The 20992-nt window shown below is 35.8% G+C and overlaps 1 protein-coding gene across 23 annotated transcripts in view; it reads left to right on the top strand.

Moving 5' to 3' along the window:
* MEF2A (myocyte enhancer factor 2A) overlaps positions 1 to 20992 on the top strand; it is a 152721-nt gene that overhangs the window by 59342 nt on the left and 72387 nt on the right. For all 23 annotated transcript variants that reach the window (XM_055277080.2, XM_055277081.2, XM_055277077.2 and 20 more), the window contains 2 exons: positions 8188 to 8383; positions 20779 to 20982. In XM_055277080.2, coding sequence (XP_055133055.1) covers positions 8330 to 8383; positions 20779 to 20982 — 258 coding nt within the window. In that variant the 5' untranslated portion in view covers positions 8188 to 8329. The remainder of the gene's footprint in view (positions 1 to 8187; positions 8384 to 20778; positions 20983 to 20992) is intronic.

Below are 20992 nucleotides of genomic sequence, written 5' to 3'. Positions count from 1 at the left end.
AAGCTTTTCACCTTCACCTCCTTGTTTCATTTTCTAAGTTCAGATGATACCCAACTTACAGTGGTTTGACTTACGATTTTTCGACTTTACAGTGTTGTGAAAGCAATATGCATTCAGTAGAAACCATACTTCAGTACAGTATTGAATTAATTACATGAGATAGTCAGCACTTTATTTTAAGATAGCTTTGTATTAGATGGTTTTGCTCAACTAGACTAATGTAAGTGTTCTGAGCACGTTTAAGATAGCATAGGCTAAGCTATGATGTTTGGTAGGTTAGGTGTATTAAATGCATTTTTGACTTAGGATATTTTCAATTTGTGGTGGGTTTATGGGGATTTAACCCCATCATAAGTCAAGTAGCATCTGTATTCTCTTTGATTCCATCGTAAATTGAATTTTCTTGTTTCATATTGTTCATTGTTAATATGTAGAACTGCACCTGGTTTGTGTGTTGATTTTGTATTTTGCTACTTTACTAAATTTATTAGTTCTACCTTTTTTTTTGTAGCATCTTTAAGAGTTTTCTACGTATAAGATCATGCTTGCTCATGAAAGGATTCTAGGGGACAAAAGACATCATGTCATCTTAAAACAGAGATATTTATACTTCTTTTTTTCTAGTTTGGATGCCTTTGTTTCTTTTTCTTGTCTAATTGCTCTAGCTAGAACTTCCATTACAGTGTTGAATAGAAGTGGTGAAAGTGGTCATCCACATCTCATCCCTGATCTTAGAGGAAAGGCTTTCAGTCTTTCATCATTGAATATGATGTTAACTGTGGAATTTTTATATATAGTATTTATTATGATGAAGTAGTTTCCTTCTTTTCCTAGTTTGGTTGAGTGTTTTTATCATAAAAGGGTGTTGTATTTTGTGAAATCCTTTTTCAGTACTAATTTAGATGATCATGGTTTTTTTCCCCCTTTATTCTCTTATGTGGCGTGTCACATTGGTTTTAGTATGTTGAAACATCCTTGCGTTGCAGGAATAAATCCCACTTGATCACCATTACAATCCTTTTAATATTTGTTAGAATTCAGTTTGCTAGTATTCTATTGAGGGTTTTTGTGTCTATTCATAGGGTATATTGGTCTATAGTTTTCTTGTTGTATCTTTGATTTTGGTATTAGGGCAATATTGACCTCATAGAATGAGTTAGAAGATGTTCCTCCCTCTTCAGTTTTTTGGAAGAGTTTGAGGAGGATTGATGTTAGTTCTTTAATTGTTTGGTAGAATTCATCAATGAAGCCATTGAGTCTAAAGCTTTTCTTTGTCAGGAGGTTTTTAATTACCCATTCAATCCCCGTACTAGTTATTGCTCTATTCAGCTCTTTTTTATTTCTTTGCGATTCAGTCTCGGTAGTTCTAGAAACCTTTTGTGTTTCTAGGAATTTGTCCATTTTATCTAGGTTATCCCAGTTGTTGGTATATAGCTGTTCATAGTACTCTCTTACAGTCTCATTTATTTCTATAGAGTAAGTTGTAATGCCCCCACTTTCATTTCTGATTTTAGTAATTTTGAGTCTTCTCTTTTTCTTCCTAGTCAGTCTAGCTAAAGGTTTGTCAGTTGTTAATCGTTTTGAAGAATCAACTTTTGTCTTTGTTGATTTTTTTTTCTGTTGTTTTTCTGTTATCTATTTCATTTATCTCTGCTCTCAAATTTGTTATTTCTTGCTTTCTGCTAGCTTTGAGTTTTCCTTTGGGGGAAAATCACAGCATCTTAATTTTTATGGCTTTATATAGTATGTGTGTCTTTTAGCTTTATCATTCAAGGTTTTCTTGGCTATTCTTTCACCTTTGTATTTCCAAATGAATTTTTAGAATCAGCTTATCAATTTCCACATACAATAAGAGAGAAACCACTGATGTGTTGATAGGGTTTGCTTTCAGTCTGTACATGAATTTGGGGAGAATTAACATCTTTATAAAGTTGAAACTTCTGAAATTTTGCAAATATAGGTTTGCTTATTATTTTCTACATTTTAAATTTCTCTCAGGATCAAGACAAGCAAAGTCATCTAACCGAGAGTGAAGATGACTGATGCATGTTGGAGATGTAAGCAGAGAGAATATGGCATAAAATAATCAACAAGGAATTGGGAAATGGAAGGTTTCTGGAAATGGAAGATTGTAATATGAAGGGAATATTTGAGATTTAAGGCTCATGACCTTCATGAACTTAAAGTGAGATTAATTGGCTTGATTGGCATGCTAATTTTTTTCATCTAGCCATATTTAGCTACATGGAAGCTGGTCTTCAGGGGTCAGATTTTGCAACAAAATGGAGGCAAGGGGTTGGAGCCAAAAGGCGGTGAGGGTGTGAAAACTTAACTGGATAAGGAGGATAGTAAGGAACACGAAGTGGGTTAGGGCCAGTGAAAAAGTCGGAGTTTGAGATCAGCCTGGCCAACATGGTGAACCTGCGTCTACTAAAAATACAAAATTAGCTGAACATGATGGTGGTTGCCTATAGTCTCAGGTACTCGGGAGGCTGAGGCAGGAGAATCACTTGAACCCAGGAGATAGAGGTTGCAGTGAGCCGAGATCACGCCACTGCACTCCAGCCTGGGTGACAGAGTGAGACTCTATCTCAAAAAAAAAAAAAAAAAAAAAAAAAATTCCTTGCTATAATTGTAGACTTGACTTAGTTTTTTTGGTGTTGGCTTTATATATAGGCATACCCTGTTTCTTAGCTGAAGTTTATTTAGGAAAAGTGTATTTTTACATCGCAAAACTCAGTAGTCTAACAAACTGGTATATGTGAAAAGTCACAAATTATATTCCAAGTATAGTTTGTAGAATATTAGAATTACATTTAGGCATTTTGAAGCATGTAAAGGGAATGTGCATCTCTGATGTTGCTGGCAATAAGCAAGACATTACAATATTAGAAGGCTTTGAGCCACTCATTGTCTTCCATGTGTGTTTGTGCTAAACATTTTTCTAATTGCCTTTCATATTTAGCCCTTATTTTTGCTTAGATTTGTAGAATGCACAAAAAAGTTGAGGAAGTGTTAAATTGTGGAGAAGGAAAAAAAGCCAGTGAGAAAGTAACTGCATATGAAGTCATGTAGTAAGCATTTTACATCCCTTAGCCATGGTAATTTACTATAAAAGGGGATTTTTTTGTGTGTTGAATTTTAAAAGAGAAATGATTGGGGATTATGGTTGATGTGTAACATATTATAATTTTTCCCTACTTGAAATAATGGGAAATAGATTTCTGGTTATGGTCTTTGCACAGAATATCTGATTTTCAGGAGCAGATTCCTAACTGTAAGTGTTGTTAGGTACACTCAGATTTAGAATTGATGTGTCTTCCTGGTGAATTGAACTTTTATTGTTTTGAAATATCCTTCTGTATCTATCGATGCAATCCATGTATATGTATCTAGTGTCTGCCTCCTGCATTCAAGTTTACTATGATAGCCACACAACTTTCTTTTGGTTGGTGTTTTACATGGTGTATCTTTCACTATGCTTTTACTTTTTTTCTGTATCCCCATATTTAAGATGTGTCCTCTGTAATCATCTCATATAATTGGGGTTTGTTTTTTTAATCCACTTCTATTCTTTTAAAAACTGAGGTTTAGTTTAATCCTATTTAATGTAATTACTTACATATTTGGATTAAATCTGTCATCTCTCTGCTATTTGTCTTTCCTTTCTTACCTTCTTTTGGGTTATTTATTAATCCATTTTTCCCCCTCTCAGCTATTTGTACTTTTACTGTTCTTGCCATAGTTACCCAAGAGATTACCACATGCATCCTTGACTTATTGAGGTCTAAAGTAAATGAGCATTTTTTCCACTTCCTAATCAATGAAAGGATTTTAGGACACTTTTATTTCATTTTGCTATCCTCCCCTATTATGTACTATTACTCTTACGTATTGTAACATTTGAAATCCCACAAAGTATTATTGTTTAGTCAGTATTCCTTTATTCCTTTAGAGTTACTCACTGAACCCTCTCAACCCTGTTCATTGCCCTTCATCTTTTGTGCATATCCAAGCTGTATTTAGGGTTCTTTTTTCTTTCTACTTGAAAAAGTCCCTTCAATTTTTCCTGATAACAAACTCTGTTTGTTTGCCTTAAAGTTGCCTCTCTATTTTGCCTTCATTTCAGAAGGACTTTTTTTTTTTGTCAGTTACAAAATTTTGGTTTGGCATTTCCCCACCAGCACTTTGAAGATACCATTTCACTGTCTTCTGGCTTTTATTATTTGGGAAAAGTCAGCTAGCTATAACTCTTATTGTTGCTTCTTGAAGTTAATCTTTTTAAATTTTTCTGGCTGCTTTTAAGATCTCTCTGGCTGGATGCGGTGGCTCACACCTGTAATCCCAACACTTTGGGAGGCCGAGGCGGGTGGATCATGAGGTCAGGAGATCGAGACCATCCTGGTGTTAGGAATAACACTCAAAATCCTGAGGAAATTGAACACTCGAACAAAGGATTCTTAGCAAAGCAATTTACTTCTGCGCAGAGGGGTACCTCGGTGGCCAGTCGCCATGAGAGCACACCTGAACAAAGGGGCACGAGAACCTTTATTCCTGACGCAAGTCCTGCCCCTGTACCCTTTCCCCATTGTCTGGGGTCGGGTCTTACAATCTAAACTAATCCCGGTTGGCTAAACATTTGATTTTTTTTTAGATAAGGTGGGCGTGTAAAAGAAAGCGGAGAGGAAAGGGGAAGGGGTATCTGTAATGAGCTAGAAAGTTAGTCCTCTTTCCAAATAAGGAAAGGAATGTGAGCTGGTACTGATACAGCCTGGTACTGTGGCGTGCCTGGGCATCTAACAAAGGCAAAAGGAGAAAAAAGGAAAAAGGGAAAAAGGCGGGGGTGGGGTGGGGGGGGTACTGTGAATTAAAAAATAAAAGATTGATCGTGTTATTTGAAGAGAAACTTCATCGTATCCCATACTGGCTAACACAGTGAAACCCTGTCTCTACTAAAAATACAAAAAATTAGCCGGGCGTGGTGTGTGCCTATAGTCTGAGCTACTGGGAGGCTGAGGCAGGAGAATCGCTTGAACCCTGGAAGCGGAAGTTGCAGTGAGCCGAGATCGTGCCACTGCACTCCAGCCTGGGTGACAGAGCAAGTCTCTGTCTCAAAAAAAAAAAAAAAAAAAAATCTCTCTTTGGGGTGGGGGACCTCCTTCTCCCTCCCCCACTCTTGTCCCCGTCCCTCTCCTCTCCCTCCCCTCTTTCTTTCCTTCTCCTCTTCTCTCCCCTTTGATGTGCCTAAATGTGGTTTTCTTTGTATTTATTTTGCTTGAGGATTGATAGAGCTTCTTGAATCTGTGGCTTGATGTCTCATTGGTCAGTTTTGAAAGTTCTTGGCTATTATGTCTTCAGATATTTTTTCTTGCCTATATGTTTTCTCCTCCCCTCTGAGACTCCAGTTACATGTATTTTGTATCTGTTTTCCGTGTGCTGTAATTTCTCAGTCTTTTCTGTATTTCTCATTCTCTTTTTGTGCTTCAGTCTAGGTGTTTTATTGTTTCCCATCTTCTGGGTTGATTCTTTCTTCGGCTGTGTCTAAAGTATTATTAAAACCATCCATCACTTCTTTTTAAAAATTGTATTTTTTTATTTCATGTTTTCCACTTTTTGTTTATGAAAATTCTTCATTTTACTTTTTAATTCCTTGAACATTTAACTTGTTTTAAACTTTTTTCTGATAACATCATTATCTGGATCTACTGTGAATCTGTTTCTATTGCCATTTTAAAACTCTTGGTTTCAGTCGGGTTTTGACTGGTTATATTTTGATTTCCAGACATTTATATGAATCATGAAAAAATGTGAATTTCTAGATGATGTTATCTTTCTGCTGAGAATTACTTTTGCTACTGGTATGCAGCTAGGCTACTAAGAGTAGTTAGCCCAGATTGCCTTAATCTAGTTAGGGACTGAGATGATTTAAAGCTGCGCTTCTCTTCCTGTGTGGGCTATTCTGTTTCTAGTTTACCTTTATACCTAGAGTATCGTTCTTTGGCGTCTGTCCATATGCCTGCTGTGTTTACTGGGGTGTTCCTCCTTGGCAGGCCCTAAATCTGCGTTTTGTATGTCCACCCACAGGTCTCTTGAAAGCTCTGTTAACTTTCTCAGTCTCTCGGGCAGTAGTTTTGGAATCTACAGGCAGATGAGTCCAGAGACTGGTCTCACCTATTTCTTCCAGACCTTCACCCTGCAGATTATCTAGTTTTGAAAGTTCTCTAGTGATATAAAACAGATTATCTTGTGTTTTTCTTTTCTAGTTGTTCTCAAAAGAAGTTTGGTTTGAAGCAAACTACTCCACCATTGTCAAAAGCAAAAAATGCCCAAATATGTTCTAGAATTCAGAATTTTTTAGGTGATATAAGGTAGTACAGTGTATCCATCTTACAGCCATTAAAATATCTTGCATGCCTTAGCAATACCCTCTCTGCAGTAAAATGTATTAACATTTCTCCTGCCTACTACACTACAAGTGTTTATATTGGGAATTGGATACAATGTGATCTGTTAAAAGAAATATTCTACAACACAGCGTGTTTGATTAGGTCCCACCAGTGACTAGCCATCTTTCAGTTCCTCTAATGTTTCCTGTTCCCTTTTGTCATGGGGCTTTTGCACATGTTGTTCTCCCTGCCTAATGTGTATATCTCATACTCGAGTTTGAGTGTGAGACACATGCTCAGGGAAGCCTTTCCTGAACCATAAATTTAATTCAGATAAATGAACTTTCTAGTTTGGAATTATGCAAACTCATTTGCATTATGGTTTGATTAATGTCTTTTTCTTCTACTAGACTCTGAACTCTGCTAGATTAGGAATCATATCCTTTTTTTTTTTTTTTCTGACCATGTTATCCTCTGTGCATAGTTCAGTGTTTGGAAGTACATTTATTAGAAGTAGGTGAACGATTAATAGGTTATCAGTTAATAGATGATGAACTACTGTTTGTATGAATGAAGAAATAAAATAGTGAGGGAAGATAAATAAGAAATGCTGTGCTGATGTTAGTGCTGGAAATGATAAGAAATGAAAGGCTCATAGCTTTTGAGCAAAAGCCAGATTTAATCACACACTGGATTTGCACAGTACAATTGAAGTTTTATCGATACACATGTACGGCATTAAAAATACTTGCATAAAACTCCCATAGGAATGTATTATTATGACTGTTGTATTGTAGCATTCATTCCCCCATCTCCTCATGTTTTATTATGTAAGTCTGAAAGCACTGGGTTTTTAAAATGACACAGCCATCATTCAGAACATGACAAACTATATCATTTCCAGTCATCCTACTACACAGAATAAATGGAATAAAAAACACTTGAAAGATTTTTTAAGTCTTGAAGGAAAGCAGACTTAGAATTTATACACACACACACACACACACACACACACACACACACACGAAGGTGCTGTGGTTTATTTTACCAAGGGAAATTGATTTTCTCTTCATCTGGAAGTGCAGACTGAATCTTGACTGATAAGGGAGGTGTTCATTAAATGGCCAAAGGAATGTTTCATTTAAATGCATGTTTTTACGAAAGTATATAGTGGCTTTGTGAGTTGACAAATAGTAATTTGGCTGGAGGCTAGGGCAATTTGCAAGAAGAATTTGAAAAGACAGATCCGGGCCATCCAGATTAGTTCATTGTTTGGTATGGAGGTCATCAGAAGTTTTTAAGGATATTCTGTGTTAAGAACAGAAGTGCTGGAACCAGATTCCCTGAGTTTATAACCCCAAGCTCTGCCCCTCACTACGTGACCTTGGGCATATTGCTTAATTTTTCTGTGTCTCAGTGTCTCTATGTATAAAATGGAGGCAATAATTATAAATTGCTGTAAGGATTGAATGAGTTAAGACGTGCCCGTACTTCCGAAAATGTCTGTTACATGGAAGAATCTCAGTAAGGCTTGGCTCTTGTTGCTGTTGTTATATACATTGAGAAAACCTCAAACATTATTGTTGCATTAGTTTAACCAGAACTAGAGACACAAAGAGATTCAAGAGGTATTTTAGGGGTAAAGTTAACAAGATTTCAACTTATTTACTAATTTTGTATAACCAGAAATTTCAACTAATAATGCTGTGTACAGTGTAAAAGCAGATTTGAAATTTGTATAACACTTACATGATTTGTAAACTTACAGATTTTAAATCTTCTAATTTGTGTTTTCTTTTAGATGTTGTAGAAAATTTCAGCTGTAGCCGTTGGACTAGAAGCTGAAATAATAGAAGCTGTGTACGATGCATTAGGGTATCGAAGAAAATTAACTTTTGAATTAAATATTTGGAATATAAGGAAATAAGGAAAGGTGACTGAAAATGGGGCGGAAGAAAATACAAATCACACGCATAATGGATGAAAGGAACCGACAGGTAAATGAAAATTTTAATTTATTTAATTGATATAAATATTCTTTTAAAAAAGAACATAGGACAGAATGGTTGGGTTTTTCTTAAACTTAATTTTAAGTCTAAATATTTTTAGTTACAGACTAAATGAAAAATTCTAACAATCATAAAATTGTGTCTTTTCATCATCTGCTTTAAAGAGACTTCCTTATTATAGCTATATGTCACAGAAAACATAGACACTCAAAAGTAAAGTCACCACAATCCGCACCATTACCATCCATTGTATAGGTTTTTCATAAGATATTTAGTCTTCTATATATTTGATTATATATTTGACTGTTAGTCTTTTTTATATTGATTATTTTTAAGTTATCACATCTATTTTTATAATTAGCTAAGTTAACTATAGTTATCAGTGAATGTGTTCTAGTCAGTTAAATTTTCCGGTTATCCAATATATAATGAGAATTTTTTATACTTATTGCAAATATTTATAAATTTATGTATGTACCTCAGTTTTAATTGATAAAATATATTGAAGTTATTTTACGGTTCCAGTGTGGGTAAATCCTTACAGATTCAAGGTAATTATAATGATGCTGGTATATGAAGAGGCCAGAAGTTTTAAGTGTCTAATGTTGGCTTAACAAACTATGGTCCATGAGCTGGCCATCTGTTATTGTAAATAAAGTTTTATTAGAGCACTGTCATGCTCATTCATTTACATATTGTCTATAGCTGCTTTTGCATTATAACAACAGAATTGAGTAGTTGCCCCAGAAACTATATGGTCCATAAGCATAAAATCTTTACTCTCTGACACTTTTAGAAAAAGTTTACCAACTCCTTAGTTCAGAGGAAAGAGGGAAAAATAATTTCATAGCATATTATAAAGGAACTACTGGAGAGATGCTGTCTCTGGGAAAGTTGCGTATCAGGAGAAGTTTCAACAACAAGTGGTTTCAGAAAGTTTACCAGGAACAGAACAAAACTGAAGATGTGTTGTGCAAATCTGAGTAGTAATTCACTGGAATATAGATATAATTGGAGATAAAACTCAACTGAGCAGCCTGTAAGGAAGTTGGTGGGAGTGATGAGGGTTTCCCATAGACTGAATTAAAGAGGAGGCCCTGGTTTCAACTCATGAAATTGTTCAACAAAGACATGAGGCCCACACAGTATGATTCATTATGAAGGTTGGTACGATAGGGAAGATTGGTAAACTATCCATGCTATTATTCCAAAGGAATGATTCCAAGCAAGGCTGCAAATTATCTTTCCTTCACAGTCTGAGGATTATGAAGTGTAGAGGAGGCATAGGGACCTGCTTCATGGATATATGCAGTATAAATATAAAATAGGGTTTATTGGGGAGTAACGTAACAAGCAGAGAACTGGAGGACACATAAAATTTTCGAGCCCTTGTTATTCCGTAGATAGTCGTGTTTAAATTGGACATAACTAAACTGGACCTACCTGTGGAAGGGATTCACATTTTTAGAGAGGAAGAGCAGCTAGAATTGTGTAGGTGACTGTGTAATGGAACTTTTTGAGTTGAGGAAATGACCTTGTTAAAAAGATAGATACTGCCACTAAGCAACTAGAATGAGACTGTTCTTACATTGGAGTTAGCTGCTGTGTCAGCTTCTTGCCTAGCTGCCAAATGGGGCAAGGACTATCTGAATTTCTGTCTCCGATAATTTTGGCAAAGATTGGAGAAAAGATATAAAAGAAATAATTGGACAGTTTATTTTTCAGGTTAAATTAGACACAGAAACAATTTGTCACAAACTAAAAGAGTATCTTTATTGATTTTAGAATTTGATTCTGATTTAAAAGTTTCATGTTTCTTCATGAAAGGGAGAAAAATTATATCTTTGCAGAAGAAAAGAGATGTCATTTATTTGTCCAGATTCAGATATGTACTATATCCCAAGAGACTGTGTTAGGTCTTGGAAACTCACTAAAAATATATAGCCTACATAGGAGATCTAAATATGTGGCAAATAGAAATAATATCAGATACTGGTAGAGTTTATAGAAGAAACTGCTAACTTCTGATGGAGTGGTTTAGGGACTATTTATTGGAGGAGGTAGTAGCAAATAAGAGTTTTGAATTACAGGTGTGAACTAGCAAGATAAAAATCACACTTCATCATTGAAACAGTATACAGATAATCTTGTGGGTGGTGGAGGGGTGACAGTATCATACACTTAAAGAGCTGCTTCACTTTACTTCCACTTAGAAGCCTCTGATGAAACCTTATGTTTGTTCTTTCTTATCTAAAACACTTTTAAAAAAGTAAACCGTATTACAGTATAAGATTAAGAAAAATTCAGAAATCCTGAGTGTGGTTCAGTGAATTTTTGCACCAAGAAGAAGACCATGTAGCCAGCATATCCCAGAGCACCACGCGAGAGGCACCCTTTATCCTGTCTCCCAGATGTTTCCCCTGCCCCGAGGAGAGTCATTATCCTGACTTCTAACACTATAGATTAATTACACCTCTTGTTGAGCTTATAGAACAGTGTGTGTTCTTTTGCACAATATTACATTTGTGAAATTTATCAGTGGTATTGTTGCATGTAGATATATGTAAATATATCTTGTCCATTTTCATTGATGTATAATCTATTGTGTCAATAGAATACAATTTATGTATTTACTTTTTTCTATTGTAAATGGACATTTGGATTGTTTTCTACTTTGGTACTATTATGAAGACTGTAATTTTGAATATTCTCGATAGTGTACATGACCACTTGGGTAAATAGGAGTGCAGTTGCTGAGTCATAAGGGTATACATTTGGTTAGTAGTTGACAGAAGTTTTCTAAAGTAGTTCTACTAGTTTACACTCTGCTGGCAGAGTGTAAGAGTTCTAGCTGCTGCGGTCTTGAGCAATACTGGGTATTGTCCTTTTCATTTTAGTCATTCTGGTAGGTGAACAATAGTAATTTAATCTTAAGTTTCCATGATGTCTAATGAAGGTGCTCACTTTTTCATATTTTTATTGGCCATTTAGATATATATCTTCTTTTGTGACTAGTATGTTCACTTCATTTTGTTTTCTTCTAATGGGCTGCCTGCTTTTTTCTTCTTAATATGCATTCCATATAATCAGATGAGTGTTTTGTCCATGATATGCATTATAAATATTAGCTCTAAAACTATGGCTTGCCTTTTCACTTTCTTTTTTAAAAATTTTATTTTAGAGACAGGGTCTTGCTCTGACGCCCAGGCTGGAGTGCAGTGGTGTGATCATAGGTCACTGTAACTCAAACTTTTGGGCTCAAGTGATCCTCTCATTTTCACCTCTTGAGTAGGTTGGACTACAGGCATGTACCACTAGGGCCGACCCATTCTTTTATTTTTTTGTAGAGATGGTGTCTCTCCCAGACTGGTCAGGAACTCCTGGCCTTAAGTGATCCTCCTGCCTTGGCTTCCCAAAGCACTAGGATTACAGGCATAAGCCACCACACCAGGCCTACACTTTCTTAATGTTTTAAAAAATCAATAATACTTTAATGGTTTCCCATTTACCTTTTTTTCCCTTTCCTTTATGAGTAGTGCCTTTTGTGTCACGTTTAAGAAATCTTTACTTACCATAAGGCTATAAAGATATTCTTCTATGCCTTCTTCTGTAAGAACTCTTTTTTTTTTTTAACCTTTCATGTTTTAGACCTGTTATCCATTTGGTGTTTATTTTTGTGTTTGGTTTGAGGTGTAGGGGTCAGGATTTGTTATTTTCCAGATGGATATTTAGTTGTCCCAGTACAATTTATTGCAAAAACCATCCTTCGTTTCATTATATGACAGGGTTGCCTTTATCATGAGTCAAGTAACCATATGTGTGTGAAACTGTTTCTAAATTCTCTGTTTTGTTCCATTTGATTATTTGTATATCCTTGCTTAATTCTATACTGTTTTAATTACTATGATATCTGGTAGTGTAGTTCTGCACCATTTTTTTTTTTTCCAGAACCAGCTGACTATTCTTGCCCTTTTTCAGAATATCCAAATGAAACCAAGTGTCAGTGTTCACTTAAGAAAACAAAAAACCTACTGGAATTTAGATATTTTTTTTCCACTGGGTGTAGGGATCTATTTAGGGAGAATTGAAATCTTTACAGTGTCAAGTCTTGTAATCTATGAACATGTTTATATTTCGTTTGGTTTTCATTAATTCTCTCCATAATGGCTGATAGTTTTCAAAATAAGTCTTCTACATTTTTTGTTACATTTATTAGTAGATATTTGATTTTCTAAAGCATTATTACACTTCTTCTCAAATTTTATTTTCTGCATATTTGCTGCTAAGTATATAAAAGTATACTTAAGAATTGCTAGATGACATGGTAACTCTTAAGTTTAATATTTTGGGAAATGCCAGACTGCCAAAGTGGCTGCACCATTTTGCATTCTGCCAGCCATGTGTCAGCATTCTAGGTTTTCCACGTCCTAGCCAACACTTGTTATTGTCTTTTTTTTTTTTTTTTCTGTGTAAGACGGAGTCTCGCTGTGTCACCCAGGCTGGAGTGCAGTGGCACGATGTCGGCTCACTGCAAGCTCCGCCTCCCGGGTTCATGCCATTCTTCTGCCTCAGCCTCCTGAGTAGCTGGGATTACAGGTGCCTGCCACCACGCCCAGCTAATTTTTTTGTATTTTTAGTAGAGACGGGGTTTCACCGTGTCAGCCAGGATGGTCTCGATCTCCTGACCTCGTGATCTGCCCACCTCGGCCTCCCAAAGTGTTGGGATCACAGGCGTGAGCCACTGCCTCTGGCCCTGTCTTTTTTATTGTAGCCATCCTGATGGGTATAAACTGGTATCTTGTAGTTTTAGTTTGCATTTCTCTGATGGCTAATGATGCTGAACATCTTTTCATGTGCTTATTGGACATTTGTATATCTCCCTTGGAAAAATGTCTATTCAAATCCTTTGCATAATTTTTAATTGTTTTTTAGTTGTATCATCATTTTGAAAACTGTTTTTATTGGTTGTAGAGTTCTAGATGGGCAGTTTTATTCTCTTAGTACTTTGAAGCAGTTGTCTTCCAGCTTCCATTCATTTCTGTTAAGAGGCCAGCTTTTGATCTTAAAAAAAATTTTTTTTAAAGATAATGTGTCTTTTTTTTCTTTTGTTGCTTTAAAGCCTTTTGCTTTTCCTTTGTTAATATACATTTTTACTGTGATGGACCCACAAGGGGCATGTGTCTTCAGATATTGCTTGTGTCCCATTTTTTTCCTTCTCTGGGATTCTAGTTACATATAACTGTTTTGTGTCCCATACGTTTCTTATGTATTTTGTCCTCCTGTATTTTTTACTCTTTTTTTGTCTGTACTTGAGTTTGAATGTTTTCTAGTTATTTTCTAGCAATCTATTTTCTAGTAAGCCTTTCTCCTGCTTTTTAAAATTAACTGATAAAACAGCCTAGTATGTTCTTAATTTCTGATAATATAGTTTCAATTCTAGAATTTCTTTTTGATTTTTCATTTTTATGTGAAATGGCCCATCTTTTCATGCATTTTCTCCATTTTTAAACTTTTTTTTTTAAATATTAGCCATAGTTATCTTTAAGTTCATATCTGCTAATAGCTATATCTGGATTATCTGTAGGTCCATGTCTGATCTCTTTTTCTCTTTGTTCTCAATTATATGATGCAGTCTTTTGACATGTCTGGTGGTTTTTTAATGAGACTTCAGACCTTGTATGTGAAAGATATTATAGAATCTTAGCATCTCCAGTCTTCCTGCTTCAGCAGCTTTCTGATGTCTTTAAAAAGGTATTTGTTGTATTTCATCCTGTTTTACTAGTTGATTTCAGTGGGTTCGTTGGAGTTCCGACAACTACTCCCTCTAACCTGAAAGCAGACATCCTCATATACTTAAAAAAAAGAAAGAGCAGTTTAAAAATAAAAGTTTTTTCCAAAGGTTCCAAAGGTAGAATACAGAGAACGATATTTAAGGATTGCTATATTCATTATCCAGAAGTAACATATGTCAGTGCTGACACATTTGTTATATGTATTTTTATTTTTATTCGTAAAGTGAAAAAAATTAGAGATTTACTGTCCTCTTTATAATTTTTCCTGGTCTCTTCCTACTTTCCTTCTCATAACCACTATCATGAATTTGCATTGTGTTTTCTTTATTTTTTTAAACAGGTATTACTTAATATTGTTTCAACATGGGTTTAAAGTTTTACATAATGACGTTTTCATTTGCACTTGCTTTTTCACTCAGTGTAGTGTTTTGAGATCCATCTGCTCTTATTCAGTACAGCTAGTTGTAGGAATAAATATTCTTAATTCATCAGTACTTCTATCAAAGAACAATTATGTTGTTTCTAATTTTTTACTGTTATAAATGGTGTTGCAGTATACATCTGTTGACCTGTCTCATTATACATGGGTAAAAGTTGCTCTGTGATAAATACTTTCAGAAGGAATTGCTAGGCTGAGTATGTCCATCATCAGCTTTACCATGTTTTCAAGTGGCTTTCCAAAGTGATTGTACTAGCTACACTGCAGTAAGTTTGTATGAGAATTCCTATTTGCCATATACTTTGCCTTTCCTTCTATCTGTCTTGTCTGCCTTTCTTTTCTCTCTATTTTTTCTGTCTTTATCCCTTTTTAAATTTTATTTTATTCTTTTTTTTTTCTGGTCTTAGGAAAGTGAAATGCAACCTGTTTTTGTGGTCTGCTTATTTTGTGCTGGGTTGTTGGTTTTGATTTTTTTCTCTTAGAAGTTCTTTACATATTCTGGATATTAATTCTATATGTATTGTCTCTGTTTCAGATAGTATCTTTCAGTCTTTACCAAAACATTTTGTAAACACTTTTATGACAGGGCTTATCATAGTGGTGTATATTGCCCTTATTTCAGTAGATTGTGAGCCTTTTTAAGTGTGTTTAGACTTGCTTTATTTCCTAAATCAAGACTGGTTTTTTAAATGTTCCGAATGGAGTTGGGTAAATATGTATTATTTGATTGTTGGATGCATGTGTCTCCATATATCTTTCAGATAACTCTCATTATTATGTTCTAACCTTCTGTATTTTTTGTGACTTTTTGTTTTTCGTTCATTGAGACCTATCAATAATTGTACTTACCACAATGGTGGATTTGTCAATTTCTCTGTATATTTTATTGATTTAATAATACTGTTTTATACATTTTGGGACTATTTCATTAGGCTTGCACATATTTAGAGGTGATGTACCTTCTTGGCAAATTTTGCAATACATATTGACCATCTTTACCTTAGTAAGGCATATTTGTCTTAAGTCTACCTTACCTCACCTTGATATAACTACACATTTCTTCCTTTCCTTTTCTTTTTTCTTTTCCTTCCTTCCTCCCCCTCTCCCTCCTTCACTCCCGTTCTCTCATCCCCTCTTTTCTTTCTTTTCTTTTTTTTTTGAGACAGGGTCTTGCTCTGTCACCCAGGCCAGAGTGCATTGGCATGATCATGGCTCACTGCAGCCTTGACCTCCTGTGCTCAAGCAATCCTCCTGCTTCAGCCTCCAGAGTAACTGGGACTACAGGTGTGCGCACCATGCCTGGCTAATTTTTGTACTTTTTGCAGAGGTGAGGTCTCATCATGTTGCCCAGACTGGTCTCGAACTCCTGAGCTCAAGTGATCCTCCCGCCTGGCCCTCCCAAAGTGCTGGGATTACAGTGTGAGCCACGACGCCGAGCCAGTGTTTTCTTGTAGGTCTGAAACTCTGTGTTAACTTTCAACCTTACTGTTTCCTTATGTTTTAGGTATGTCTTTTATAGATAGTATAAAAGGCTGGATATTGGTTTTTTGTCTAGTTTGATACATCTCTTAACTCACCAGTCTAGTTGATTTTTATTCCCTGTGATCTTGTGTATATTTGTACTAGTTTACATGATCCTAGTTGATCATATAAATTTGTTAGAGGGCCCCAGCCATCAAAAAAGTCATAGTATCCGCAAAGAACTCTGACTGCAGCTCCACACAGAGCCCCCCAGGGAAAAGAACATTGGAAGAAGATACTTTCTCTACCTGGTAATCCACCAAACTTGGAGGTTCTGAGTAAGAATGGTTGAGAAGTCACACTGCCAGAGGTTAGTCAGTTTCTACCTGATGTCTTCAACTCCTGTCTCCAGCACAGCTTTTGTACTGCCCAGGTTTTATTGTAGAGGGCGTCTGTCTGCATCAGCATGCCTGCCAATTCTCTTGTGATATAGCGGGCATTGAGTGTTCCAAGCAGCGGAGGTGAGAAGCAGAAGCTGAACCCAAACTGCTGTTTTAAAAATTTGTCTTCTTGGCCGGGCCCGTCGGCTCACACTTGTAATCCCAGCACTTTGGGAGGCAGAGGCGGGCGGATCACAAGGTCAGGAGATTGAGACCATCCTGGCTAACACGGTGAAACCCCGTCTCTATTAAAAAAATACAAAAAATTAGCCAGGCGTGGTGGTGGATGCCTGTAATCCCAGCTACTTGGGAGGCTGAGGCTGGAGAACGGCATGAACCCGGGAGGCAGAGCTTGCAGTAAGCCGAGATCGTGCCGCTTGCACTCCAGCCTGGGCGACAGAGCGAGACTCTGTCTTAAAAATTTGTCTTCTCATAATCCCACTGGCCGATTTCTTCTCCAGGCTACAAGCCTCCACATCCCTGACCCCATTCATTTTCCAGCGTACCCCTGGGGTTTCTCACTTTTTCTTCATTATTCCTTTAGAGATTTAGTCAACAAATTTTTTGTAGCACCGACTCACTGCCACATAGTAGCTTTATTTTAGAAGCTGAGCGTGCAGCATTGGACTTTTTTCAACTTATATTCTACTCAGATGACGTTTTTGTTTTTTTTTCCAGCGAGTAATGCTTGTTAGTTTTTTTGCCCTTAACAACAGCTTGTAGGTGTTGTACTTCCTGAGTTTTTTTATGTTTGAAAATGTTTATTGTCTTTATACTTGAAGTCTAACTTGGCTAGGTCTGACGTTCTAGGTATTATAGGCCCTATTTCTTTTCCCCAGAACATCGTAGAGATTTGGTCTTCTGACTTTGAATGTTGCCGGAATTCTAACACCAGACTGAGTTTTTTCCCTTCTTAAAAGTGACTCACTTCCTTCCTTGGTGTACATGGTATTCTTTCTTTGACCTTGACATTCAGTAACTTAATCTGAGTGTGCCATGAATTTGATTATTCCTTATCACTTTTTAAAGAGATTGTATGCATTTCTGTATTTTATTTTTTAATAAATAGTTTTCCTTTGCTGAATGCTCTGGGCTTTTTTGGTATCTTCATTATCTGTCAACAATACAAACAACTTTTTTCTATTCATTTTAGTTTTCTGTTTTGATTCTTTGATTTTTATTATTGTGCTAAAAATCTCTGTTATGATTTGATTTTTTTTCTCTTCTCATTCATTTCTGAGCCATACCAGCTCACATTTTAGATCTGTTATCTTTGACAGTTTTGGCAATTATATTAAGTATGAGTTAACAGAAATAGCTTTCCTATAAAATTATTTTCTTTGTTTGTTTTGGTTTCACCTTCCCTGGCATTCTACATTTAGAACAAGATTCTTCACTTATTTCGTGGGCTTCTGATACTTGTGACTCTTGTAGCACTAATCAGAGGATCCTGTCAGAGGACACTGCCACTTTTGTGAAGAACTCAGTGTGAATTCTCTGAATCTACTTTCATTTTCATCTAAATTTCAGCAAATCTGGCAGATGAAAATTTGTAGTTAGGGATTCTTACTTTCCTTGAAGAAAACTCAGTCTCTTTTTTATTATGTATGTATGTATATGTATGTATGTGTCCATATTTTTAGAGGAGTAGAGAGGAGTAAACATGACTTTATTCCCTTTTGAATTGAAAACTAACTTTTGTGATTTCTTTTGAAGTTAATATAAAGAATTTACATCATTTTAATGTAATTAAAATCATCAGTTTAAAAATACTGTCTTAGAATAATAAAGTTGAATCTTGAGTTTTAATTATGTAGTTAGTATTCTGTAGCCTAATTTTAGATTACGTTACCTCTTTCATATCAAATTTATGAACTAAAACGTGGCTATACTGTAAAATTACTAACTAACACTGTACTAATTAGTTGGCTTTTACTGATTTTTCACTTTTAGATGTCTTAGAAAGCTAGTATGTAGAAGGAAAATCTCTGTATAACAACCAAAAACTTACTTTGAACTGAAAACACTAAAATCAAGGCAAAATGTAGACTCTTAACAGTTTGTTTTCTTGCTTTGTGGCTTATTATATTTTGTTATAATCTAATCTTCTAGGCATATACTCTTGTCATAAGTGATAGTATTTTTCATTCCTTTCCTTATTGCTTTCCTCCATTGTATTCTATTTTGTTTTTGTTTGTTCCCAAATCTATTTGTAAAAACAAGTACATCAACAGATGTGGAGGTTTTTCTACTTGTGATTTCTGTTTTACATTGAGAATTTTTTTTTTTTTTTTTTTTTGAGATGGAGTCTCGCTCTGTCGCCCAGGCTGGAGTGCAATGGTGTGATCTCGTCTCACTGCAAGCTCTGCCTCCTGGGTTCACGCCATTCTCCTGCCTCAGCCTCCCAAGTAGCTGGGACTACAGGCGCCCACCACCACACCCTTCTAATTTTTTGTGTTTTTAGTAGAGACAGGGTTTCGTAGTGTTAGCCAGGATGGTCTCCATCTCCTGACCTCGTGATTTGTCCGCCTCAGCATCTCAAAGTGCTGGGATTACAGGCGTGAGCCACCACACCCTGCCGAGAATTTTAAAGTATCAAATATAGACCAGTATTCAAAGATAATTCATAAAAGGTGATTTGGGTATATGGCACAATTTACTTGTAAATATGTATCATGAACAGACTAGATTGTATTGGCTAGTTAAATTTTCTTGTTAAATGAATATTTAAAGAACCTTCTCAACTCTATTTTCATTCAATTTACTAGCTAACAGAATATTCGAGCGGTCATATAATATGTGGAGTATTGTGCTTTGTGCACTTGAGAAATACAGAGAAAACATAAGGTTTGAGACTATTAGAGAGATTAGATCTACATAAAATTAAGAGTGATTAAGGTGATAAAATGCTAAGATGTGTAGATGTTAAATGCATTTGGTGTTACTATAGGGAGAAAACAGATACTCTCCTTAAATTTAGTGAAAACCATTCAACTACTATACTACTGTTTAATCTTATCATGCTACATAGGAAATAGACTGAAAACATACAGAAACGTCTTTGAATTGTACATGTGAAATGAATTTTGTTGTTGTTTTGCTTTTACATGTACATATTATATCTGTAATGAAAGAGGATATTAAAGTCATGCTCGTGAAAAAAATTTCTAGTGGCAGTAATTGCTTTTCATGACAGTGGAAATCCTCTACTTCTTTAATAGCTACTGCTATAACTGATTTTAAGTCTAGGCCAATAGTTAAAGTTTATAGGAAGAAAGTCATATGCTAGGTATCTATGGGGAAAATTGTTGAACTTTATGTTGTTGCACAATTCCAAAGATTATTCAAAAGTATATTCTGACTGACCTTTCAAAAACTGTTTTTTAAATAGACTTTATGTTTTAGAGAAGTTTTAGGTTCACAACAGCATTGAGCAGAAAGTACAGATAGTTCCCTCGCACTCCTTTCCCATCCCTTATTAGAAGAAGAGGGATCAAGGGTAACTCTTGCTCACCCCAAGGAGGGTTGTTGGGTGGTATAATTTTTGTATGGCATGAGCTTCAAAATATTTGAAGTTTTTGAAGGGGAGGGAAAGAAAAGTAGTGTTGAAGAGAGAATACAGAGCATAAAAAGACATCTCTTTTAGGGCTTTCAGTCAGTATAAAGGATGTAAATAAAAATTTTTCTGGGGGGGGTGGTGTCTGTTAAGAGAGGATTTCAGGTAACAGGTTTCAGTTAAAGAAAGAAACAGTTAAAGAAGAATTTGAGGACTTTGGGGAATTTGCTGATTCCAGACTGTGAATTTCAGTGGGTACAATAGAGAACCGCTTGAGAGGGAGGAGAAATACTTTAGATTAGTGGATGTATTTAGTTGTTTAGGGATTAAAGTCTGGCTGATGCTACATTACCTGGCTGGGATTTGGGGTTTCTGAGGGTAACAATTTTAACTGAATGATAAGGGAACACTGATCAACTGTCCTTTCTGCGGTTCTTCACCCTCTGTAGTGGAGTGGCGCCAAGGATAAGGAAATACTTCCCCAGGAGACAGCTCTGTCAGAGAGCTTTCATATACAAAACAAATGTAGGACTGTGGCACAATGGGAGAGGGAAGGCTCATATGGAGGACAAAGCTGGGAACCTTTTCCATCTTTGAAATCTGGCTCAGTATTAAGAAGGAGATTCATCTTCAGATAGCCCATATTCAAGTACTACTAATGCTTTTAATAAAAATATACCTTTTTTATTGTTTAGGTCACTTTTACAAAGAGAAAGTTTGGATTAATGAAGAAAGCCTATGAACTTAGTGTGCTCTGTGACTGTGAAATAGCACTCATCATTTTCAACAGCTCTAACAAACTGTTTCAATATGCTAGCACTGATATGGACAAAGTTCTTCTCAAGTATACAGAATATAATGAACCTCATGAAAGCAGAACCAACTCGGATATTGTTGAGGTAACACATA

The sequence above is a fragment of the Symphalangus syndactylus genome, chromosome 5 (genome assembly GCF_028878055.3).
Source record: "Symphalangus syndactylus isolate Jambi chromosome 5, NHGRI_mSymSyn1-v2.1_pri, whole genome shotgun sequence".
Taxonomy (NCBI): domain Eukaryota; kingdom Metazoa; phylum Chordata; class Mammalia; order Primates; family Hylobatidae; genus Symphalangus; species Symphalangus syndactylus.
The sequence above is the reverse complement of the archived record's forward strand: the minus strand, read 5'-3'. Positions and strand labels throughout refer to the sequence as shown.